At 54.2% G+C, this 25,555-nt stretch overlaps 1 protein-coding gene across 1 annotated transcript in view; it reads left to right on the top strand.

Moving 5' to 3' along the window:
- CACNA2D2 (calcium voltage-gated channel auxiliary subunit alpha2delta 2) overlaps positions 1 to 25,222 on the top strand; it is a 585,144-nt gene extending 559,922 nt beyond the window's left edge. The window contains exons 24-38 of the mRNA XM_026657031.2: positions 995 to 1,092; positions 2,217 to 2,307; positions 3,320 to 3,382; positions 3,524 to 3,627; positions 11,194 to 11,292; positions 12,805 to 12,899; positions 13,382 to 13,429; positions 15,120 to 15,191; positions 15,863 to 16,015; positions 17,185 to 17,237; positions 19,094 to 19,149; positions 19,541 to 19,664; positions 21,594 to 21,703; positions 22,470 to 22,558; positions 22,887 to 25,222. Of these exons, the coding sequence (XP_026512816.1) occupies positions 995 to 1,092; positions 2,217 to 2,307; positions 3,320 to 3,382; positions 3,524 to 3,627; positions 11,194 to 11,292; positions 12,805 to 12,899; positions 13,382 to 13,429; positions 15,120 to 15,191; positions 15,863 to 16,015; positions 17,185 to 17,237; positions 19,094 to 19,149; positions 19,541 to 19,664; positions 21,594 to 21,703; positions 22,470 to 22,558; positions 22,887 to 23,015 (1,384 nt within the window). The 3' untranslated portion in view covers positions 23,016 to 25,222. The remainder of the gene's footprint in view (positions 1 to 994; positions 1,093 to 2,216; positions 2,308 to 3,319; positions 3,383 to 3,523; positions 3,628 to 11,193; positions 11,293 to 12,804; positions 12,900 to 13,381; positions 13,430 to 15,119; positions 15,192 to 15,862; positions 16,016 to 17,184; positions 17,238 to 19,093; positions 19,150 to 19,540; positions 19,665 to 21,593; positions 21,704 to 22,469; positions 22,559 to 22,886) is intronic.
- The last annotated feature ends 333 nt before the right edge of the window (positions 25,223 to 25,555 follow it).

Raw genomic sequence — 25,555 nt, 5'->3', positions numbered from 1 at the left:
CCCCCCGGGGCTCCGGCCGCCCCCCCCCGTGGGGGGGGGGGCGGCCGGAGGCTTTTTCGCCTGGGGCGGCGAAAAAGCCAGAGCCGGCCCTGCCACTGGGGCTGAAGAATGTGCTACCATCTTATTTCTACTCATTGAATCCAAGAACTGAAAGGGAAGTCTAAAAGCAACCAGCGATCCCTAGCTTATCTGAGCAGACGCGGAGCAATCTGAGGGTGCAGTGACTGCTCATAGGGTACTTCCACTCAGTGACATTAGCAAGCCCAGTTGGCGGTGGTGCTGTGCCGTCGCAGCGTTAGCAGCCTTCCCCCATGGTGTTTGATGGCATGGCTGACTAGGTATCAAGATAGCCGGCAGCGGTGCCTGATCCAGGGTTGATATGGCTGATAAATTCCAGTGTGACAGCAGTCTCCACTGAAATTAGCCACTTACTCTTTCATAAACTTCCAGTGGTTCTTGGGTGATGATGCAGTGCCACTGTGGGAAGCCTGAATGTGCAGTTTTCTGGTGAATGTACATGCTTCCACGCAGCCCTTGCAAATAGTGCAGGCCCACTCGGAGGCCCACTCACACATCCAATAGTGCAGGCCCACTCACACACCCAAATGTCACCCAGCATCTGCCCCTTGCACATATTCACCAGCACCGCCTCACACACTTGTGTAGGTTCTTCCTCATAGACACGTCTGAGCACAGAGGCCTACACACACGCACAAATCCATGTGTGCACACACATATAGGGTGCTGCATACATATACCCCTCCCAGACACCTCCTCAAATACACGCACACTCGCTCTGCACATGCAGCCTCACGAACATAGAAGCACAAAGGCATCAGCCCACATGTAGCCCATGCACGCTCACCCGTATACAGGCAGCCCTATGCGCACGCACACCCGCACACAGACAGGATTGCACCAGTCCTGAGCGGGAGAAAAGTGACAGTAACTTTTTCCTCCTTCCAAATGCCAAATCTTTTCACCCTAATCCCAGAGAATATTGCAAAGACCTTGACCTGTCGGATAACAACACAGAATTCCTGGAAAACTTTATCGCCCTCATGGAAAAGGTGACCCCAGACTCCAAACAGTGTAAGTACCACAGGGGCCAGCATGAGCAGAGCGGTCCTGGGCTTCTCTTGGGGAAGAAAGGGAGGGTTTTGGGTCGGGAAGGGTCACAGCAGGCTGAGGGGATGAATAGGGGGATAAACGGTTAACGACACCTGTCCAGATCAGCAGCTGACTCAGCAGGCTGGGGCACACGCCTGGCAGGGCTGAGCTCCAGGTTGGGATTGGCTCGTGAGCCAAAGGAGGCTGGTGGGCTCTGAAGCCAAGCGGGCGTTGGTCCTAGCCCCAAAAGCAGCACACTGTGTGATAGTCTGTTCCTAAGAGAGGGCCAGCCGGGCTAGGGCAGCAGGAAGAGGTGCGGAAGGGCAGGAATGTGGGGCATCGGCCGAGCTGGAGTGGGGGTCCAGGATTGGAATAGCAGAGGGGGCTGCAGGTTGGGATTGAGGAGCGTCAGCAGAGCTGGGGGGATGAAGGACTGTAATAGCAGGGGGGCTTCGAGGCAGGATGGAGGGGCATTTACAGAGCAGTGCTGGGATAGCAGGGGGGTTGCAGGTTGGCAGTGAGCGACATCAGCAGAGCTGTGTATGGAGAGCTGGGCTGGGCTAGCAGAGGATGGTGTAGATTAGGACTAGAGTACCTTGGCAGAGATGCCTGCCTGCAAGCCCTGTGTTCTCCCCAGTGGTTATATCTGTATTGCTTAATGGTAAGTATGTCCCAGAGAAGGTCAAAGGAGTCACTCGGCTCGGTAGCTCAGAGACCTGCACAGCTGGCTGCAATGTGGGAGTCCCGAATCCACCTCCCACTTGCCCTACCCTGGGATTGTCTCTGCAGTTCTCCAGCCCCAGCTTCCTCGTGGCTGGTGCCGAACAGCACGGTAGCCACGGAAGAGCCCACTTCCTGTGTCTAGGACTTGTGCCATGGCACAGCGGCTCAGACAGCATGGAGAAGGATCTCTAGTGGACGGAGAGGAAAGGCAGCCAAGACCAAAGGGCGAGGGGAACCCACCCTCCTTCACCCGTCACTCAGGGGGCAAGAGTCCCTGGGGCAGGAATCCTGGGTGGGGGGAGACTGCTGCTTGGCAGGTCACAGGGGAGGCTCCGGGTGGGGAACAAACCTCATTGTTCTCTTCTCTCCCTCTTGCTTTCAAGGTGACAACTTCCTCCTTCACAACCTGATCCTGGACACAGGAATCACCCAGCAGCTGGTGGAGAGGGTGTGGAAGGACCAGGACCTCAACACGTAGGCACAGCCCCATTCCAGACTCAGTCCCACCAGCAGCAGCCCAGCCAGGGGCAATTCTAGCTGGGAGCAGAGAGACTGAGTCCCTTAGTCAATGACACACCTGGAAAACCCCAGCTGGAAGGCAGGGCCCTCCTGGAATGGGCTCTGGAGGGGCCCGTGTAGGCTAGATAATACCAGCATTAGCAGCCGTGAAACCCCTACCTGAGGCCAGACTTTCTGCCTGGACCTTGATGTTCATTTGCTGAGCAAGGCTCATGCAGTAGCCAGCTTCTGCACTGAGTGGAGACTACAGCCACCCCTGGCAGGTGCTCTGAACCCAGATAGGTTTCAAAGTAAAAGTTGTGGTGTTAATGTGTGACTCCCCGAGTGCATCTAGGGCACTGTGCTAGGGAAGCTCACAGCCCCAGAGACTCAGCCCTCGGAAGGAGCCCACGTTGCTGGCATTGGCCGCATTGCTACACGAAAGCTTGCACTCCTAGAACAGTAGGTGGCAGGGGCAGGGCACGGCTGTGGGAAGCTCTCCCTGCTGGCACAGATGGCGCTCAAGGTGACAGTTCCAGTGCATTCAATAGTTGATCCAGATCAGGCGAATCCAGAGTCAGACCATCTTTAGGAACCGTTGCACAAGGCCTTCCTTTTAGGGAGAGCTTTTCCGCCATCAGTGACGCACTGCTGTAGGAAGCATTGAACCCCCTGGGGGCCCAGCTGCAACTGATCGCACTCATTCAAACACCCATTTAATACCCAACTCTGCCCCCAAAACATCCCCAGCCCAAGCAGGGTTTCAACCCTGACAAGGCAGAAGTGCCAGGGACTCCACAAAGTCCATGGGGGATTTCATTGTTGCTATTGATTTGGCATGGAAGGGGCCCGGATACTACAGTGATGAGCAGTAGGAAAAAAAACCCATAGCTAGATGGAAGTGAGGGCAGCGCTGAGGTGGGAAAAGGAGCTGGAGTGCCCTGTGGCCAGCTGTAACGCTCTGTGCTCCTGTCCTGTCTCATTGCAGGTACAGTCTCCTGGCCGTGTTTGCGGCCACGGATGGTGGCATCACCCGAGTTTTCCCTAACAAGTAAGTGGCCTTGATTAACCTTCGCGTCTCAGCCCAGTCTGTGTGAGGGTGCAGCCTCAACATGCGGGCTGGCTGGCATACACGAGCTATCACCACTGATGGCCTCACTGATTTGGGGCCTCTTCTCCTCCCCCCCTCCAGAGCTGCCGACGACTGGGAAGAGGACCCGGAGCCCTTCAACGCCAGCTTCTATCGGCGCAGCCTAGACAACAAGGGGTATATCTTCAAACCGCCCTACCGGGACCGTAAGTACCGCCCTGCACCGGCACCCCAACCAGACAGCAGCTTGGTGTGCATGGCAGGGACTAGCCCAGTGCTTCATGGCCCTCTGGAATGAGACAGGATTCCCCGGGCTCAGCTGCTTTGCAGCAGTACCGAGAGAGGAGACAGCAATGGCTCTCGGGGCCTGGAGCTGTGTCTGGGGGCTGGAAGCATCTCTGCTACCTCCGGACATAGTGTGACAGACCCAGACCAGTGGGGTACAGGAGTCTGGTGGAGGGCAAATATACTGGTCACTGGATGAGTAGTTTTCTGTTCCCTGAGTGACCAGAGCAGGGGCTGCACTAGAGTAATCAGGAACCTGCTAGAACCAGTTAAAGCAGGCAGGCGAATTAGGACACCTGGAGCCAATTAAGAAGAAACTGCTAGAATCAATTAAGGCAGGCTAATCAGGGCACCTGGGTTTTAAAAAGGAGCTCACTTCAGTTTGTGGCGAGAGTGTGAGGAGCTGGGAGCAAGAGGCGCAAGGAGCTGAGAGTGAGAGGGTGAGGGTGAGGGTGTGCTGCTGGAGGACTGAGGAGCACAAGCGTTATCAGACACCAGGAGGAAGGTCCTGTGGTGAGAATAAGGAAGGTGTTTGGAGGAGGCCATGGAGAAGTAGCCCAGGGAGTTGTAGCTGTCATGCAGCTGTTACAGGAGGCACTATAGACAGCTGCAGTCCACAGGGCCCTGGGCTGGAACCCGGAGTAGAGGGCGGGCCCGGGTTCCCCCCAAACCTCCCAATTGACCGGGACTGTGGGTTCTTCCAGAGGGGAAGGTCTCTGGGCTGTTCCCCAACCCACATGGTGAATCTCTGAGGCAAGAAAATCCGCCAATAAGCGCAGGACCCACCAAGATAGAGGAGGAACTTTGTCACACTGGTGTCAGGAGTGGGATCTTGGGGCGCACAGCGCGGCGGAAGAAGGAGGGTGATTTAAAAAAACAAAACTAAAAACAAAACAAAAAGGGAGAGGGTTTATTTTTTTCACCACAATGGATGATGTAGTGCGGGCACTGATACAAGCTACGGCGGCCCAGCAGGAGGCTACCTGTGTCCAGGCAGCCGCCCAACAGGAGGCAGTGCGGCTGCAGCAAGAGACTAATTGCCTGCTGATGGACCAGGCTGCTCAAGACCGAGCTATGTTGCGGGAACTGGTAAACCAGGTAAAATCCCTTACAGAGCTGAATCGCGGCCATGATGGGACGCGGCTCATACGGGCCAGCCATTGGCTGCAGAAAATGACACGGGAGGATGATGTAGAGGCATACCTTCTGGCCTTTGAGAGGACAGCCTACGGGAGGCCTGGCCTCGAGATCAGTGGTCTGGCATCCTTGCCCCATTCCTGTGTGGGGAGGCCCAGAAGGCCTACCATGATCTGCCTGAAGAGGCTGCGGCAGACTACCCCCAGCTGAAAGCAGAGATCCTGGCCAGATCTGGGGTAACGACAGCAGTGCGGGCCCAGCAGTATCACGGTTGGAGGTACCAGGAAGACAAAACCCCGCGGTCCCAATTGTATGACCTCATCCATCTCGCACGAAAGTGGTTGCAAACAGAGTCCCGGAGTCCGGAAGAGATACTAGCGGTTCTGGTCATCGACCGATACATGAGGGGACTACCACCAGACCTTCGTGCCTGGGTAAGCCAGAACAAACCCTCCACCTATGACGAGGTTGTCGCCCTGGTAGAGAGGCGAAGGACAACGAGGGAGCTGACCCGACCAGTTAAGGAAGAGGCACCCCGGGTTAAACTAGCAGCACCAAGCCCTAAAGTTCGGGTGACTGGGCCACCAGGAGGGCCCAGGTGGAAAAAGAGAGAGGCTGAAGGCCCATCAGAGGCCACAAAGAGTCGGAGCACTGAGGGAGAAGAGGATCGTGATGTTAGACTGCCCAAACCAAGAGACCGGGGAACACCTAGGGCTCCATACAGATGTTATGCCTGCGGGGAGTGGGGACACATAGCTGCACAGTGTCCCAATGCTGAGGAGCCTATGCAGTGTAACCTGGGGAACTGGACAGATCCATGCTCCCTAATCCACCTTGTGGGGGGTCTCACTAACCCCACATATGTATACCAGACCAGTGAAACTAAATGGGGTAGGGACCACGGCACTGCTTGATTTGGGGAGTGCTATCACGCTTATCTCAGGGAAGCTCGTGAAGCGTAGTCAACTGCTGCAGGCTAAACGTACGGGGATAACATGTGTCCATGGGACAGTTAGTTACTACCCCACCATCCCAGTAAAAATCGAGATCCAAGGGAACACTACTGAGGTAGCAGCAGGTGTAGTCCCTAAACTCCCATACCCGGTGCTCATAGGGAGGGACTTCCCAGGGTTTGGAAACTTACTCCCAGTAGGGGGATTGGAGAAAGATGGGGACCCTAAAATTGCTGAGGCATCCACAGCAGACTGTCAACTCCCAATCTTCTCTGAAATATCCCCAGATTTGTTCTCCACTCCCAGACAGGGTAGAAAGACAAAAAGGGAAAGAAGGGCAGCTAAGGCCTTGGGAAACCGAATACTGACCCAAAGCCAGAGGGTCGCTCTTGTAGGTAGGCGGACCCGCGCAGCTGAAAAGGAGGCCACGCAGGAGGGAGAAGCACCTGAGTCTGCCCCCCACCCTAATGCTTCTGAACCAGTAGAGGCAACAGAGACTGGGCCCCTAGATCTTGGGCAGATTAGCCCCGGGAGAGGAAATTTTGGACGGGACCAGGCAGAAGACCCAAGGTACGACAACATTAGGAAGGAGGTGACTGAAATAGATGGGGTTCCCGTGGAAGGGAAAACCCAGGGACCAGGACCCTACTTCATAATGAAGAAGGATCTCTTATACCGGGTTGCACCAGTACAGGGGCAGAAGGTACAGCAGATCCTAGTACCTCAAAAACACCAGAACGCTGTATTAAGTCTTGCTCATAGTCATCTTTTTGGGGGGCATTTGGGGGTAGAGAAGACCCTGGCACGAGTCCTACGACGGTTCTTCTGGCCCGGAGTACATGAAGAAGTGCGGAGGTACTGTGCCTCCTGCCCGGAGTGTCGGCTGCACAGTCCCCGTCCCCACTTGAGGGCACCTTTAGTACCCCTTCCCATCATAGAGGTCCCCTTCGAGCAAATAGCCATGGACCTAGTGGGACCCCTGGAGAAGACGGCTCGGGGCCACCAATATATACTTGTTGTTTTGGACTATGCTACTCGCTACCCAGAAGCTGTCCCTCTGCGGAACACGGCCTCTAAAACTATAGCCAAAGAGCTGGTGGGGATCTTTGCCCGAATGGGGCTACCGAAGGAGATATTAACCGACCAAGGAACCCCATTTATGTCGAAGCTAATGAAGGACCTCTGCACGCTGCTCCATATACATACACTGAGAACTTCGGTCTACCATCCGCAGACTGATGGGTTGGTAGAAAGATTTAACTGAACCCTCAAGGCTATGATAAGGAAAGTGGTAAGTCGGGACGGGAAGGATTGGGACACCCTACTACCCTACCTTATGTTTGCTATCCGGGAGGTACCTCAGGCCTCAACTGGTTTTCCCCCTTCGAGTTATTATACGGGCGTCACCCCCGTGGCATACTAGATATCGCCAAAGAGATCTGGGAAGAGGAACCCAATGAGGGGAGAAATATAATAGAGCATGTAATGCAGATGCGAGACCGGATAGCCCGGGTTACCCCTATTGTACGGGAACATTTGGAGAAGGCACAGGAGGCCCAGCGAACCCATTACAATCGCCAGGCAAAAGTGCGACAGTTCCAACCAGGGGATCGGGTTATGGTGTTGGTACCCACAGCAGAAAGCAAGCTTCTGGCCCAATGGCAGGGGCCCTATGAGGTGGTTGAACCCGTGGGGGAAGTAACCTACAAGGTGCAGCAGCCAGGACGCAGAAAACAAGAACAGATTTATCACGTTAACCTTCTGAAACCCTGGCATGCACAAGAGGCATGCACAACAGTCCAAAAAGACCTAACCCAGGAAAACAAGCCTTCCAAACAGGTGAGAGTGTCTCCCGATTTAACACCAGACCAGAAGAATGAAGTGTCTGAGATGATCTTCCGGAACCAAGATGTGTTCTCGACAAAACCAGGTCGAACAACCGAGACATATCACCACATCGTCGCGAACCCTGGGGCCAGAGTAACAATGAGGCCCTATCGGGTGCCAGCGGCGAAAAGGGAGGAAATAAAAGCAGAAGTAAAAAAAAATGCTGGAGTTTGGGATCATCGAAGAATCCCACAGTCAGTGGTCCAGCCCAATCGTGCTGGTGCCCAAACCTGATGGCACCACACGATTTTGCAACGACTTCCGGCGACTAAACGAAGTATCCCAGTTCGATGCGTACCCCATACCTCGCATAGATGAGCTAGTGGACCGTCTGGGTAATGCCCGGTACTTGACTACCCTAGACTTGACAAAGGGGTACTGGCAGATTCCCCTGGCAGAAGACGCAAAGGAAAAGACTGCGTTCTCTACACCAGAGGGTCTTTTTCAATATACTGTCCTCCCTTTTGGACTACATGGGGCCCCAGCTACCTTCCAGCGCCTCATGGACAAGCTATTACACCCGCATAACAGTTATGCTGCGGCCTACTTGGACGATGTGGTCTTTCATACCCCAGACTGGGAAACCCACCTGGAGAAGGTGGAAACAGTCCTTGATACCTTCAGGTGAGCTGGCCTTACAGCAAACCCTGCCAAGTGCGCTGTAGGGTTTACAGAGGCCAAATATCTTGGCTACATTGTGGGAAAAGGTCTGGTAAAACCCCAAGTGAACAAGTTAGAGGCCATCCAAAATTGGCCCCGGACAAGTCGCAAGAAACAAGTCCGGGCATTCCTAGGTGTGGTGGGGTATTACCGACGATTTATCCCCCACTTTGCCACAAGGGCAAGCCCCCTGACAGACCTAGTGAAAGCCCATGGACCTGATCTGGTGAGATGGTCTGACGTAGCAGAGGAAGCATTCACAGACCTACGGACTGCCCTCTGCAATAACCCCGTACTGATAGCCCCTGATTTCACCAAGGAGTTTATCCTGCAGACGGATGCATCGGAAGTAGGGTTGGGGGCCGTTCTATCACAGATGGTCGGGGAGGAGGAACACCCAATTCTATACGTCAGTCGAAAACTCCTTCCAAGGGAACAAAAATATGCAGTGGTGGAGAGAGAATGCCTCGCTGTAAAATGGGCCATGGAAACATTGCGCTACTACCTGCTCGGGCGCAGATTTGTCCTCGTGACCGACCATGCCCCTCTTCAACGGATGCAGCGGAACAAGGAGAAGAACACAAGGGTGACCAGATGGTTCTTATCCCTCCAACCTTTCCAGTTCTGTGTGCAACACAGAGCAGGGAGCCGTCATGGCAACGCCGATGGCTTGTCACGTGTGCACTGTCTGGCGTCCCAAGCTGCCCAACCCCTTGGCGTTGAGCAGGGGAGAGGGATATGTGACAGACCCAGACCAGTGGGGTACAGGAGTCTGGTGGAGGGCAAATATACTGGTCACTGGATGAGTAGTTTTATGTTCCCTGAGTGACCAGAGCAGGGGCTGCACTAGAGTAATCAGGAACCTGCTAGAACCAGTTAAGGCAGGCAGGCTAATTAGGACACCTGGAGCCAATTAAGAAGAAGCTGCTAGAATCAATTAAGGCAGGCTAATCAGGGCACCTGGGTTTTAAAAAGGAGCTCACTTCAGTTTGTGGCAAGAGTGTGAGGAGCTGGGAGCAAGAGGTGCAAGGAGCTGAGAGTGAGAGGGTGTGCTGCTGGAGGACTGAGGAGCACAAGCATTATCAGACACCAGGAGGAAGGTCCTGTGGTGAGAATAAGGAAGGTGTTTGGAGGAGGCCATGGGGAAGTAGCCCAGGGAGTTGTAGCTGTCATGCAGCTGTTACAGGAGGCACTATAGACAGCTGCAGTCCACAGGGCCCTGGGCTGGAACCCGGAGTAGAGGGCGAGCCCGGGTTTCCCCCCAAACCTCCCAATTGACCTGGACTGTGGGTTCTTCCAGAGGGGAAGGTCTCTGGGCTGTTCCCCAACCACATGGTGAATCTCTGAGGCAAGAAAATCCGCCAATAAGCGCAGGACCCACCAAGATAGAGGAGGAACTTTGTCACAATAGGTGCTGACTGCGTGGGTGCTCCAGGGCTGGCACTGAGTGGAGACTACAGCCACCCCTGGCAGGCGCGCTGAACCCAGATAGGTTTCAAAGTAAAAGCTGTGGTGTTAATGTGTGACTCCCCGAGTGCATCTAGGGCACTGTGCTGGGGAAGCTCACAGCCCCAGAGACTCAGCCCTCGGAAGGAGCCCACGTTGCTGGCATTGGCCGCATTGCTACACGAAAGCTTGCACTCCTAGAACAGTAGGTGGCTGGAGCTGGAGCACCCATGGGGAAGAATTAGCGGGTGCTCCGCACCCACCAGCAGCCAAGCTCCCCCCGCCTCTTCCCCACCTCCTCCTTTGAGCATACCGCGTTCATGCTCCTCCTCCTCCCTCCCAGCACTTCTGCTCCAGGAGGGAGCGGGAGGAGCAGGGACACCGCACGCTCAAGGGAGGAGGTGGGGCAGGGGCGGAGACTTGGGGAAGGGGGTGGAGTGGGGATGGAGCAGAGGGGGGTCGAGCACCCACCGGCGGGAGCAGAAGTTGGCGCGTATGCCTCCGGAGGTACAGAGCAGGCCCTGCCGAGGGCTCCTGGGGAAACATGCCTGAGATCTGGCCCTGGGGAGCTTCATCTCTTGGGCTCTGCTGGTTCAGATATCCTGGTCCATTGCCCACTGGTGGGTAGGAGAATCCTTTCCTGGAGGTGGGAATTGCGTTGTAATGGCGAGCAAGGTGCCTGGCACTAGCTGAGCCTGCAGCGTTACTCTGCCAGGCCATATGCGCTGGTGCTGGTGAACCAGAAGGCATTCCTGCTGTCTAGGCTGCCAGGAAGACAGTCGTGTAAAGAGCAAGGTGCACATGGTTTGTCCATGCTTCTGCAGTGCCCCAGCTGATCCATGGCCTGGAGCGATCAGAGGCTCTGTCAGAGAGCCCTGCCCCTGGACGGGAGCATCGGTGGGCCAGCAGCCATAGGTGGAATCAGGCTAGAAGGGAGAAGAAGCCCAAGAGCCTTTCCACTGGGTGGGAGCGGGAGGGTTCAGCTGGAGGTGTGAACACAGTTATTGCTGTGTGGTTTGCCCAGCTCTCGACCCAGCAGATGCAATACCCTAAGCCCCGCCTGGCAGGGAGGTCCTTTGAACAAATTCAGGCTGGAAATAAGGCGTGGTGGAATCATTTACCGAGCGGCGTGGTGGATTCTCCATCACTGACAACTTTTAACTCCAGATTGGAGGTTTCCCTAAAGGATCTGCTCTAGGGGGATTGTGGGGCAGGTCTCTGGCCTGTGTTATCCAGGAGGTCAGACTAGATGGTCACAATGGTCCCCCCTGGCCTTGGATTCTGTAAATCTAAGAAAGTGCCATGGCAGCAGGGATGGATCCAGGGCCTCCCCTTCCAGAGGGACCTGCTTGGTGGCCCTGCCCGCATCTTATGTGGTCTCCAGTCTCTCTCTTCTCCCCACAGCCAGCTACAGAGGGCTGGAGCTCGAAAACAACACCATTGGGATCCTGGTCAGCACAGCCGTGGAGCTCAGCATTGGCGGGAGGACCCTGAAGCCAGCAGGTCAGGGTGCCCAGGGAGATGTCTGCATGGCAGACCTAGGCGAAAGCCCCTCTATGGGCATCTCCTGGATTGTCTGGGCCCAGCCTGCAGGGTGATACGCTCTGTCCAGCTGTGGGCTCTGCCACTCAGGACGCTAACCTGGCTCAGGGGGTCTCCCCCTTTTGTTCCACTTGGAAAAAAAATAGTGGTTCTCAGCACCCACCGGCCACAGCTGTTCCCTGCTGCCGCCAAACAGCTGATGGGGGGGGGGCGCTGCCAAACAGCTGTTTGGTGGCTCAGAGAGAGGTTTGGGGGAGGGCGAAGAGCAGCGGGTGGGCAGGAACCTCGGGGAGGGGGTGGAGTGGGGGCAGGAAGAGGCAGAGCGAGGGCAGGGCCTTGGGGGAGGGGGCAGAAAGAGGCAGAGTGAAGGCGGGGCCTTACTGGAAGGGGCGGAGTGGGGGCAGGGCCTTGGGGTGAAGCGGGGGTTGAGCACCCCCAGTGAAAAGGAAAAGTTGGAACCTGTGCCCCTGGTTCTAGGCTGAGCTCTCTGTGTCCAGTCAATCCTGGGCTTCCCCTGTGTGGTTCCACTGATGGGGAGCAGCCACCTCCCTCTGGCCCATGTGGGAACTAGGAGGATGATCCTGAGCCCTCGACTATACAGTAACTCCTCACTTAACATTGTAGTTCTGTTCCTGAAAAATGCGACTTCAAGCGAAACCATGTTAAGGGAATCCAATTTCCCCATAAGAATTAATGTAAATGGGGGGGTTAGGTTCCAGGGAAATTTTTTTCGCCAGACAAAAGACATTATATACATATACAGTATACGTTTTAAATAATTTTAAACAAACTATTTAATACTGCAAAAAGAACAGGAGTACTTGTGGCACCTTAGAGATTAACAAATTTAAGGTGCCACAAGTACTCCTGTTCTTTTTGTGAATACAGACTAACACAGCTGCTACTCTGAAACCTGTCATTATTTAATACTGTACTCACCAATGATGATTGTGAAGCTTGGTTGAGGTGGGGCATAGTGGGGTCAGGGCGCGGGGGCTAGACCACTCTGCCCGTCCGCGCTCCTGCCGGGGAGCAGGGTCGGGTCTTGCACGCTCCCCGGCTGGAATGCTGGGCGGGTGGAGTGGGATAAGCCCCCACGCCCCGACCCTGCTCCCCAGCTGGAACGCCAGGTAGGCAGAACGGGGCAAGCTCCCGCTCCCTGACCCTGCTCCCTGGCAGGAGCGCCGGGCGGGCGGGTGGAGCGGGGCAAACCAAACAACTTTATAATGGAACATTGCACGACTTTAAACGAGCATGTTCTCTAATAGACCAGCAACCTAATAACGAAACAATGTTAACCGGGACGACTTTAAGTGAGGATTTACTGTACTGAGTCTGGCTCCTTGTGATTTAACATACGGGGCAACACTCGCTGGCCACAGTCAACGCACCTCTCCAGTGCACGGGGCATGGCTGTGGGAATGAAGGGGAGCCGCTCTGTGACCTTCCCACACCCTCCTTTCCTCTCCCCAGTGGTTGGAGTGAAGCTCGACCTGGAGGCTTGGGCTGAAAAGTTTAAAGTCCTGGCAAGTAATCGGACAGACCGGGATCAGCTGGGAACGCGCAGGGTGAGTGGGGAGAGGGAATGGGAAAGATCTGAGCTGTCGCCCTCCTGGGCAGGGCTGCTGGGCTTTGCCTCTACGGGTGGGAACTTAGTTAGCACAGAGAGGGGCACTCCAGTGGGATTGCTCAGACCTGTCCCACTCTGCTCCAGGAGCGATCCCAGATCTGCACAGCCCTGCCAGTATCTCCTACCAGCCAGCCCCCTAGCTATCCCAATCCCCTCCATCCCACACAGACCTGGTTCCCCCTTTGCCCGTCCCTTCCACCCATCATCCCATTACACCCCCCTCCCCTTTCCTCCCACGTCCATGTTCCTTCTCTCCCGGTTGGTTTCTGATCTCCCCGGGGAGGTACAGCCAGGAGGAGCTGGGACGTGGTCAGTGGAGAAATGGATGCGATTCCAAATGAGCCAGATCACTTGCGGACACCCCGCTTGCTGCCCTGCTTACAATTGTCCCCGCTTCTTTGTGTTTGCTCGAATTGACAGTGCGACCCCGCCACGAGCTGCGAGATGGACTGTGAGGCCAACAACAAGGTGAGCAGTGGGACGGGGGAGGCTCAAGAGGACAGCTGTCCCCTTACCCTGGGCCATGAGTGCAGAGCATGGCACCAAATTCAGTGCCGCCGCCCCCACCCCCCCGCATGGACTTACCATTATTATTAAGCATGTGTATAGTGCCCCAGGTGTTCATGATGCCTGCGTGATCCCTGCCCCTTGACATTTACAATCTACATCAGTGGTTCTCAAACTTTTTTTTTTGCGGACCACTTGAAAATTGCTGAGGGTCTCGGTGGACCACTTAGTGATCTTTCCAAATGTTGTTTGTACCGTTAGCTAACTATTATAAAGCGCTTTGGAAAGAAGCGCTATATAAAAAAACTTAATAATAATTAACGTTTTTTTGTTCTACACATAAAAGCACACAACTCATATTTTAATATCACTAGTCTTACCTTTCTATTGTAATGGATGTGCCCTCTCTCCCCGGCAGCCACAGCCTTGGAGTTGGGGAAAGTCGCCTCTTTCTCTGGTCGCCGCAGCCCTGCACGTCCCAAGTTCCCCCCACCCTCTTCTCACCCCACTGACCCCTCCCACCTACCTTCTATTCCCCCCAAAGCCACCACCTCACCTTACATGTGCGTCTTCTCCAGGGTCCAGGCACCTAATTAGTGGAGCCATGCCTAAGCGGCTCCATTAATTAGGTGAGTGGCCCTTCATTCTCTTGTGTGCGGCCGCCCAGGTGCACACCTTAGAGGGAATTATCCGCAGATCACCTGAATGGAGCTCGCAAACCACCAGTTTGAGAACCTCTGATCTACATCATCACCTTGCAGGACTCCTGCAGTCACACAACTAGCCCCCTCTGTGACTCTCAGGGAACATGACTTCTATTCCCGGCTCCACCTGCTGGGTGATCTGGGGAAAGTCACTTCCCCTCTTTCACCTGTAAAATGGAGATCATGATCCTTTGTAAAGCACTTTGAGCTCTACTGCTGAGAAATGCTAAGAGCTAGGGATAATTATTACACACCACAGGGATGGGAGAGCCTGCAAAGCCTCCCAACTCAGAGTACTTTGTGACAAATTTTTTCAAAACCCAAAGGAAATTCCAAGACAAAAGACTTTGGTTAAGGTTGAAAATACCCATCTGTAACTCCAGGGGAAATCGCAGTAGAAAAACCCTGATGTGATTTAAAACTCATCAGAAAAGCAGGAAATTCTTAGTTAAGGTTGCCCCTGAACACATCAAATTGAAAAAGGACGAAAACACACGTAGAGTCATGCAGACACCTTTAACTCTGTCCCTGTCCCTTGTCATCAGACGTTGCCCTGGGAGGTAGATTTTGATACAGACTTTCTTTACAAAGGTTTGTTCCATCCCCTGTATGGCCCGTACCTCCTAATGTGGCAGCTGTATCTCAGTGCTGCCTTTCACACAGTACAGCAACCCTTTAACACATGAAGACCCGTGTGCTTTCAGGACATATCCTGAAGGAGGGCCCCAGGGAACCATGTGCTCAGGGTAGGGCTGACTGACCTTGTCACCTGTCCAGGGATTTCATGTGCTGCTTGCATTTCTCTTGAAACTCGCTTGACTTTGGCCAATAGGCAGTGCCTGGGCTCTGCCCCCATGGGCACGGCTGCCTGGACACAGCTGAGCCCAGCAGGGCTGCCCGTAGCTCTGAGCTGCCTACATCAGACCAACGCTCTCCTCCTTTTGCAGGACCTCATTTGCGTTCTCATTGACGATGGAGGCTTTCTGGTGCTCTCCAACCAGGAAGATCATTGGTACCAGGTGAGCAGCAGTTCTTCTGCCAAAGGCTGGGGAGGAGGGTCTTGGCTCTGAGATGCTGGGAACCGAAGGAAGGGAAATCCCAGTCAGAGTGCAGAGAAACCTGGTGATTTGCCCCCTCATGGCAAATTTGGGTAAATTTCAGTTGTGTCTGAAAGTGAAGGACTGATAGCGCTGCCCCTAAGCACAGTGCATGGCTGATGGCCTGCAGCTCCCCTGCTATTCCAGCCCTAGCCTCCCCACATACACAGCTCTGCCGATGCACCTCAGTCCTCACCTGCAGCCTCCTTGCTCCTCCAGGCCTGAGCCCCTCTACGGATCTGCCAATGCCCCTGTGTCCTGCCCCACAGCACCCCCTGCTATTCCACTTCTTGCTCTCCCCCCCCAGCTCTCCCAGTGACCTTCAGTCCTGCGCTGCGGCCCCACCACCGCTATTCCATTCCTGGGTCATTCCTGCTGGTACTGAACTGTGTATTGGGTTAAGAAGCACCCACAGGGGACTCAGCAGAGACCTCCAAACTCATTTAATTTGTGACCATAAGCCTGGCTCCAGTATTGCACCCGTGAGCTCTGGCTGGATGACTCAACGCAGAGCCCTGCTGTGCAGAGAGCATGTCTCATTTCCCATGCTCAGCACAGACTCGCCCCCTCTGCTCTGGTGTCGTCCGTTCCAGGTGGGGAAGTTTTTCAGCGAGGTGGATGCTAATTTGATGTCTGCCCTCTACAACAACTCCTTCTTTGCGCGGAAGGAGTCCTACAACTTCCAGTCGGTGTGCACCCCGGAAGCTCAGAGCAACACAGGAGCTGCCCCCAGAGGGGTGTTTGTGGTGAGTGCAGGGCTATGGGCAGCACTCGCACAGACCAGGCGAGGGCTAAGTTCACTTGCTGGTCCAGGGGCTGTATCCCTGACAGCCAGGCAATTAAAGAGCCATTGATTGGCCCAAGGAAATCAGTGGGGGGAATTCCTTTGGCTTTCCCATAGGGCATAGCAGCTGGGTAATGCAGCCAGTCAGAGCAACAAATGTCCTCCCAGAATGCAACAGGAGAAAGCTGGCCAGTCCTCTTAATCTGCCTGTTGGTACCAAGCCTTGAGTGATACTCTGACAGTGTGCTCTCACAGAGCCCCAAGTGCTGTGTCCCCAGGGGATTCAACATTGCACTGGAGTGGGAGAGGGTTGCTTTATCCCTCCTCTTCCTTATGCCTTGTGGAGCAGGGGACTGTGGAGAGTAGCTCATCAAGGTTCAGCTTCCCTGTAGGGCGCAGAGTCTGAAATAGCCTCTTGTCTCACACACGCACTTAGGCTTTGTGGCCAGGCTGCGGTCTCCTCCGATATGGTACCCAGCAGCATGACTGAGTTGTGTCCATGCAGCAGCTTTCCTCGCAGCACAGTCGTGTGCCAGCTGTGGCTGTGCATCCACCTTTACCGAGCTGCCTACTGCATCGGTCTGAGTGCGTTCTGGGAAAACACGGGCAGCTCTCCCAGAGTGCTGCAGCGGGGGCTCGAGCGCCCAGTGGACGCGACACGGAGCAGCCCCAGCATCACGTACTGCAATGCACTCTGGGGTGTCCTACTGCACAGAGAGCGGGGAGGAAGGGAGACCAGCCGCACCAGTTACGCAGGCCTGGTTAAGAGTTAACACTACTCTGCAAAAGAGCAGTGAGCCAGACAGGTTAGCCGGTAACAGCAGTGTGCCGGCACAGACCTCTGGCTGGGAGAAAGACCACTAGTGGCCACAGTCACTAACCAAGCGTTAACCTGGGGAGGTATGGACACCAGCCATGTTTAGAGCCACTAATAGGTTATAAAGTGGGGGAGACAAGAGCAAATGGAGCCCTCTATCCGTGTGGCTCTAGCACACACATCTACGGGGAGCGCTTCACACCTGTTCTTCTGCAGCATCAATCCCTGGATGCTGCCCACTGGTTTATTATTGTAGGGTCTCTCTGCGGCCCTGCTCCGTTGACACATTGTTTCCTTCTCCTCTTTCTTTCCAGCCCACCATGGCAGATTTCTTGAACCTGGCTTGGTGGACATCAGCCGCCGCATGGTAAGTCTCCATCTCTCTCGGCACTGCTGCTGCTGAGCCCCAAGCAGCCAAGGAAGCTGTATGCTGCCCAGATTTTAGAGTGAGACTGGAGAGTAAGGATGTGCCACAGCGAGGCAGAGTGAGAGAGTGCTAGTGATAGAAGTCAGGTGGAAATGCCTTAAAAGCTCCCATCTGGTCCATCCCATCCCCTGGGCCGGAGAATTCCCTACACTCCATGCTCCTGGGGCTTGTCCACGCTTCTTCTAAATCTGTGGGGCTTCCACCTCACTTCCTTAGGGAGCCTCCATTTCCGCCTAACACGTCTCAGCATCAGAAAATGTTCCCTGCAATTCAGCCTATGTCTGCACTAATCCATTTCAATCCAGATCTCCTGATTATTTCCCTGCTCTGCTCCCTTGGTGTTTACACCTTTCAGATACAATGTGAGATACTCCCTTTTGTCAGCATCTCTCTCTCTGTCTCACACACACACACCCACACACCCCTAGGCATCAGTTAGACATTTCTCTGTACAGTTAAGCAGAAAGTTTCAAACATGGATGTCTAAAATTAGGTACCTAAGTAAGTGGCTTCCCTGACTTTATCAGGAGCTGCTGGTGCTCAGCAACGCATGTCTGAAAATCAGGCCATTTTTATTTAGGGGTCTAAATGTGGATATAGATATCTAACTTTTGCCACCCAAATTTGAACATTTTTGGCTTTTGTGCTTTTTACGGGTGTGTTATAGGGATCATTAGGTTGGTGCTGAGATGCAGCGGTGGTTGACATGCTATTAGAAGATAGTTCTATCTGGATGGATGGATCTATCTATCTGGATTGAGAGAGATGGAAGGGGATAGCCTTAGGGCCAATAGAAGAGCTCCTGAATGCTGTGTGGGTTTGGTTCGAAAATCGCACTTTATTAGCAAATGGAACGTCGTCTCTCACCCAGTTTTTGCCGCGTTTGTGTTAATTGCTCGTATCTGCGTCAGTGATGTCACCTGCCAAGCAGGGCCAGCTCCAGGCACCAGCCGACCAAGCACATGCTTGGGGCGGCACCTTAGAAGGGGCGGCCAATGTTGGGGTGGCGGGGGCGCTCGCGGTGTTTTTGTTTTTGTTTTTGGTCGGGGGGCGGCACTCGAGGGGTTTTGTTTTTTTTTGTTTCGGCCGGGCAGCGCGGGGGGTGTTTCAGTGGCGCGGTGGGGCGCTCCGGGGGTTTGGGCGGCGCGGCGCTTGAGGGGGGGCGGAGGTTTGCCCAGCCGGCGCTTGGGGGTTTGGGCGGCCCGGCGCCGCGCTCCGGGGGGGGGCGGGGGTTTGGCCAGCGTGGGGGGGGGGGGGGTTGGGCGGGCCGGGGGGGGGGCGGGGGGGGGGGTGTTACGGCGGGGCGTCGCTCTTCTTTTTTGCCTACACCGGCAAAAAAAGTTAGAGCCGGCCCTGCTGCCAAGTGACAGAATTTGAGTTCCGCACATGAAGGAGAACTAGCCTGAGGAAAGTGAGTGCTCTTCAATGGAACGGAAGGCTTAGAGTGGCTGGGTCTCTTTGGCTTTGATCAGATTCACGGTGGGATGGGGTGGGTTCCTTTCCATGCGATGGCTGTACTTGCCTTCGTGATGTCAGAGTAGCTCAAAGCCAGGCAAAGCAACCTCCTGCACAGAGAGAGAAATAGGAGAAGAAACATCTGCTTCTGGCTTCTGATCTTGTGAGCTGCATGTCAGGCTGGAGTGAAGGGGGCTTAGCTGACACAGTGTAAAACTGTCTATACTAGTGCTCCCAGGGAGCAGCCCACAGCCTTATATTCAGTGCGTAGCCTGGCCCTAGCAGTGTGTTCTGATTGGCCTCTCATGTCAGCTAACGGCTCTGTGTTTTCCTTCCCAAAGGTCTTTGTTCCAGCAGCTCTTGTACGGCCTCACCTACAGCAGCTGGTTTCAAACAGGTAAGTCCTGCCCGGGTTAATGCCGTGCAGCAGCAGGTGGGATGAGTGGGGAGGAGGAAGCACTGGAGAGAGGGGAAGTAAATGTCTGACCGGGGGATGGAGCGTACTAAGCTACTGAGATAGATAGATGATGTCACCAGCTGATCTTCCACTGGCCAGCATTGGAGTCACTGCAGTAACCACCCAGCCCCAGCACGCAGATTTCTGGGGTACATTGTATTGCTTTCCAGAATATCGTGGAGTGTATTTTTGGCCAGCAAAGTCCACCTTAGTTCTGGCTGCTGCTTCAGAGGGGCTTAGAGAAGCAGGGCACATTCCAGTGGGGTGGGAATGAGCAGCCAAGGGTTTTTTTCCTGCTATGTCCCACTGTGTCTCTTGTCCCTGGTGACAGAGGATGTCACAGCGGACAGCATGGAGTCCAGAGAGACCAGCTGCATCATGAAGCAGACGCAGTACTACTTCAGCACCGTCAACGCCACCTATAACTCTATAATTGACTGTGGAAACTGCTCCAGGTCAGTGCGATCGGGTGCCCACAGCGGCGGGGTTCAGAGCAGCTGGTAACCAGAACAATGTGTCCAGAGTGCATTTCACAGCTAGACAACATGCACTCTGTTGCAAGGAGGGCTGGGGGCATCAGAGGGTCTTTCTCCTGCCAAGGGCTCCGGAGGCTGAGGACGCTGGAGTGCTCTAGTGTCAGTTCTGTGCAGCAGGCTCGTCAATCCAACCGCTTGGAGAGGAAGGAGCCAGGCTGCTGAAGAAGAGCAGAACAATGAAGATGGCTCCTTGGGCCCCATCCAACTCCTGTTAAAATCAAAGCAAATACTCCATTCAGTGGGAACTGAATCAGGTCCCATGCAAAGGAGGCTCCATCTCTTCTTTTCACTTCAACTGCTTCTCCTTGAGAGTGGCACAGTTGCTTTGCAGTAGCGCCAAGGACTGGAACAAACACAGCAGCACTGGCAGTGCCATCAGCAGTAGCAGCCAACAAGCATGCAGTGGTACTGCATCTTGAGTGCATTTGCAGGTTTGAAGCCAAACTCTTTGTGCCATCAGCTCCATGCAGAATCACAGGCAGCTGCTAGAAAGTCACTGCTTGCGCTTGTGTGATTTGTTTTGTTGCATTTGGCTGCGGAGTCCCTGATCCGCAGGGTTGTACGAGAGATCTGCACTCTCTGAGCCATTGTTAGCTGATCAGACTCCTCTGCCCAGAAAGCCTCCCTGATGAAGAGCTAGAGAACATTGATGCCTGGGAGAGGAACTTTCTCTTCCACTTCAGGTTCTTTTTTAACTCAGGAGGCCTTGGAGTTTAAAATGGTGGTGTATTTTATACTGGGCCAAATACAAATCTGTGTAAGGGACCACAGAATTTGTTACATGATCATTTTAGCCGATCCTAATTAAGCCACATTAGCCAGAGGCCCACCAGCATGCACCGAGGCCAGGCTACTCAATTCCGAGCAGTGCCTTGCATGCTGGGATCTGTAGTCTCTCAGTGGGCAGCTGCATCCTGCTCCATGTTACACAATTTGGATGGGGCCCTTCATCTCCTGCCCAACTGATACCTCACCCTCTGTTGGGCAAAGCTTGGGCACCTTGCTGACTCAATAAGAACTGCAAGACCAGAAGAGTCTTGTGGGTGCATGAATTAATAATGACTTTAATTCAGCCAATGGTCAGTTACTGATTGCTGAGATGCCCAGGTGGCAGCAGCGATTTCTCCCCTCCCCCCACCTCAAGTCCCCGGATCGTTCCCACACCTGCTGAGAAGGGGAAGGAGGATGCAGCGGTGCTGGGGTTGGTGGTGCCGGAGCTACTGTTCCCTCCGTGATGTGATGGCTGTTGTGGCCCTGATCTAATTTTAGATTGGGGGTGTGAATTATGTCTCTCTCTCTGTAAAGCACCACTCACGGCCGTGGCCCTTTATATAAATAAACACTCGCAATAGCATTGTCCCATGACACCAGCAATTGCTGGTACCGACAGCCCCATGGGCTGAGTGAGCTGGACTCGAGGTGAGCTCCTAATTGTGCAGACTACTGGGGTTTCATCAAGTGGAACCTTTCCCCTCTAACGTCAACACAGTGGCTCTGACACCCGAGCCCTCGCAGCCTGGGAAGGAAGGAATTTCACCTGGCTGAACAGGGCCACCAGATGGGGTGAAAGCTTTGGACGCCTCTTTGGTACCTTAATCTTCCATCACATCCCTCCCTGATGGTACTTGGGAGGTCACCGATGGCAGGGGATGTGGCGGCCTGTACTGGCGTGTGGGGCTCAGGGTCACAGGTCAGCCACGCCAAGGAGAACTGCACTCTTGGTGGCTAGGGTTTCCCAGGTAGCACTAGCTGAGTTTGCTCTCTGCTCCTCGGGAGCGGCACAGCAGAGATGGAGGATGCAGCGCAGGAGATGTGGCCTTGGATAACCACATTGCTCCCCTCCCACAGACTATTCCACGCACAGAGGCTCGCGAACACCAACCTGCTGTTCGTTGTAGCGGATAAGCCGATGTGCAGCCAGTGTGAGTCCACCAAGCTCCCTCAGGCGGAGATACGAGGTATCCTTTGATTGTTGCTGCATTCGGCTTCACAGCTCCCACCTCAGCCCCAGGCCACGGCCAACAGACATTGGAGAGAAGAGGAGCTTTTCTCCTGGATGATCACAGAGGGTGGAATTCACCCCGCACTGAGGGCCAGTACAGTATAAGCGCCTCTTCAAGCCCATAGGTTTCAGGAGAGCCCTAAGTGCAGCCCATGCTAGTGCAGGACCCTTCCAGCAGCCCAACACCTTAGAAATAAAAAACATAGTCCACAGATCAACTCCCCTTGGAGCTGGTTGTTTCTCTGCCTCACGTGAGTTCAGCACTGAGCTGTTTCTCTTCTGGGCCCGCACCACCCAAGAGTGTTCAGATGCCCAGGTGATCACTTACGTTCTCCAGGCCCGGTGACCAGTGAGGGAAGGTTAAGGGAGCTGGGATTGTTCTCAATGGGAAGAGAGGAGACCAAGGCAACCTGCCAGAGGGCTTCAAAGACAGGAAGGGGATCGATGACGATGGGTTGAGATACACAGCTCCCGGTAGAAAGGGTTAAAAGCCAAGGGGCAATGCTGTGCACTAGCCTCCAAGTGAGGAAAGAAGAGAACAGGGAAGAATATCTTGGGAGGACTCGGTCCTTCCCTAATCGCAGACCTCATGAAGTCCCCTGCATTCTGGGGGGCCTCCTGTCCATTGCTTAACTTCTCTAAGCCACCCCAGCCCCACTTCGTCCCTCTGCCCTCACCCCCAGAATCATGCCTGCACAACGTTGTTTCCTTGACACGTGAAGCTCCGCCGAGAGATCCAAATCAGTGTGAGCTGGTAGACAAGCCCCGGTACCGGAAAGGTCCCCACATCTGCTTTGACTACGATGCAGCGGTAAGCGGGGGAACTGGCTCCAGGGGCAGGGGAAGCAGGGGTCCTGGGAGAAGGGAGGCAGGGCAAGCTGTGCATGGAATCTGCTGGGGATGGAAAGCAAGGTTGCCAGCAGCTCCTGCTTTTCTAAGGATGCGCCGGGTCACAGGCAATAACCTCCCTCTGGTTCCGAAGCTCTCCTAGAGTGAGTGCGTCTGTTCTGGGTGTCAGTCAGCGGAAGCCGGTCACTGCATGGGGACTGCCTTTGTCCCGGTCCCACTGGCACGTGTGTGATGATCTCACCCGCCCACCCGATCCCTGCAGAAACCCATCTCGCCTTTTGTCTCCGCAGGAAGATACCTCAGACTGTGGCAGAGGGGCCTCCTTCAAACCCTCCCTCAGCGTCTTGTTAGCCCTGCAGCTGCTGCTCCTCTACTTGACTGCCAGCCGCCAGCCTCTGTCCTCGGCATCTTGCCTTTAAAACATCCATCTGGTCCAACCCATCCATATTTCTTTTGTTTAAAACTCCATCTCCATCCTCACCAGGCGTGCTGGAAAAGGGCAACTTCTTCTCGTCCCATCCGCTCTGGTTACACCTTGGCTGTGGCTCATGAGGACCTCCTCTCGCTCCACTGAGGCGCCTGGAATTTCTTTTTCTTTTTCCTTTTGCTTTGTTTCCCATCCTCTCCAATCTGGCCTTGCCTTTCTAGTGTCTCTGTGCAGCAGGTTGGCAAGAACTGAGCTTGAGCAAGACTTGGGGAATCACAACCCGTTTGAGGCTTCTGTTCTTCAGACAGCGAGCGTCCTTGAGCTCTTGACTCCTTGATCCCGTCCTCTCCCTTCCATTGAGCTGTTGGCCAAATACGAAGAACAGTGACCTGTTTTTTTGGTTCGGTTTTCTTTTTTTTTTCTCTTTTCCCTCATGGAACCTGTGGAATTCTGGGAGATTTTGTAGTTTCCACTGAGAGATGTCTTACCATTTTGCTGTCTTAAAGTATTTAACCAACACCGACGCTGGATTACTCTTCTGTTTGAGATAATCCGCCCTCCCGCCCTGCCCATCCAGACAAAAACGCAAAACAAAATAGAAGAGAAAAAAAATGGTGTTTTCTTGCCAAATCGAGACGAGTCTTGTTAACTTCTCAGCCAATCACCGTGGCTTCTTGAACTCAAAAAACAACCGATGTTATAGTTTTATAATGTCCTCATTTGCTTATCCATGCTGCCCAATCCCTAGGTGCTTTCCAACGCCATCCCGTCCAAGTCTCACCTTATTTACATCCATTTTTTTCCAATCTTCAATTATTATTTTGTAGCCTGAGGATTTTAAACCATATCTTTCTACATCTACTTTCCAACGTTTTAGCCTGAAGAAGTACAAATATTTATTGTCAGCAACAAGGACACACACACAAAAAAAGAAACTTGAATTGAATGTCATGATCAGTATTATTTATTTAAATCGATAACTCTGTAGTGGGGAAGTGGGAGAGGGGATCCAAGACCTTCAGCAGCCATTCATATGCATCATTCTAGCCCTGGCATACAGGGGGTGGGACTAACCGTGGCTAAGAAGAACTTTCTGGTCCATGTTGTCTCCTCGTTCCCCAGAGATATCCTCCCACTACAACCCAGGCCGGATAACAGATGCCCCTGGACAGTTGACCCAAGGATACATTGGCAGGACGCTTAGCTAATGGTTCATGGGTCTCTCTCTGGACCAGACTACCATCATTGGGGCAGGCACTACCCACTCCTTTGAGTAGCATGCCCTGATCCTGTGTGCTGATTCATTCTCCACCAGGCACGCAGATCTGGAGAGGATCCAACAGGGCCTTTTAAAACACCCAGGGTATAAGGAGGGTGCTGAGCCCCCACAGCTCCCATTGACCTCAGTGGGGTTCAACACCTCCAAACAACCCAGACCAAGCTCGCCCCTGGGTGTAACTGTTAAGTCAGCAGAGATACACCAGGGTGCATTTGGCCCTCACACCCCAAATACCACCCCAGAGGGACTGGCATCCAGGGCAGCTCTGCTAGAGGAGGAGGGTCCCTGAACTGAACCCTCCAAAATGACTAGGTGGTGCCTGCATGTCACTCCCATTGACTCCGCCTCTGAAGGGAGAGTTTAACCTTACGCACCTTTGGCCATCGGTTGCCCCATGTGAGTCTGGTGGACGCTTGGGAAGGGACATGCGCTAGTGAGGGGGTTTGGCCACAGTGCAGGAGGTCAGGCCCCCAGAGGGGTAGGTTCAGTCTCCCGAAACAGCATGCAGGGCAAGAGAAGGAGGAAGATGCTACACAGGCTGCAGTAACATGCCAGGTGCACCACCAGCAGGGGGATGCCGTGGTGCATTTGACACATTATTCCCTGGGTGCCCACGGCCCTGGTTTTCACACTCGGAATGCCTCGTTGCATGACGCATGTTACCCTGGGCCTGTGAAGCACCCAGATGTCTGGGAGAGGGCAGAACATCTGGATCCTAGGGTCTCGCTAACTGGGAGACTTGAGACTGACCCATCTTTCAAGCAGCAGCCAGCGCTTTCTGTCTCTGATGTCACGTATGTATCCAGATGGCATCATATGCCCCCCACTTGGACCTTTCAGATTTGGTTTTAGGGGAGAGGGTTCTATGAGCACCTGCCACTCAACTCAAGCCCCCATCCCGCACCAAGAGCCCCTCCAGTTGTCTTCATAGCGGCATGTTTTATGTGTGGGGCGGGCTTTTGAAATCAAAGTCAGAATCCCTCCCCCCATAGCGAGTGGTGTCTAGATGGGATGTCAAAGTGGCAGGGCTAGCTCTGTGCCTGTCCCCAGCCACTGGGGCTGTTCCTGGTGCACAGGCAGGGTTGCCATTCTACACAGGTTCAGCTGCACTTGAGTACCCTCCCGACCCCAAAGCCCACTTCTCTTCAGCCAAATATCCCCTCTGCCTCTTTGCATTGGGTGGCCAGGAAAGGTGAAAGGACCCTCGCTCATTGCTGCTTCATGGGTGGGCGCATAGAGCAACATCATGAGGG

This window comes from Terrapene carolina, unplaced genomic scaffold (assembly GCF_002925995.2).
Source record: "Terrapene carolina triunguis isolate 2854851 unplaced genomic scaffold, T_m_triunguis-2.0 Scaffold235, whole genome shotgun sequence".
Lineage (NCBI taxonomy): Eukaryota > Metazoa > Chordata > Testudines > Emydidae > Terrapene > Terrapene triunguis.
This window is presented reverse-complemented; position numbering and strand designations above follow the sequence as displayed.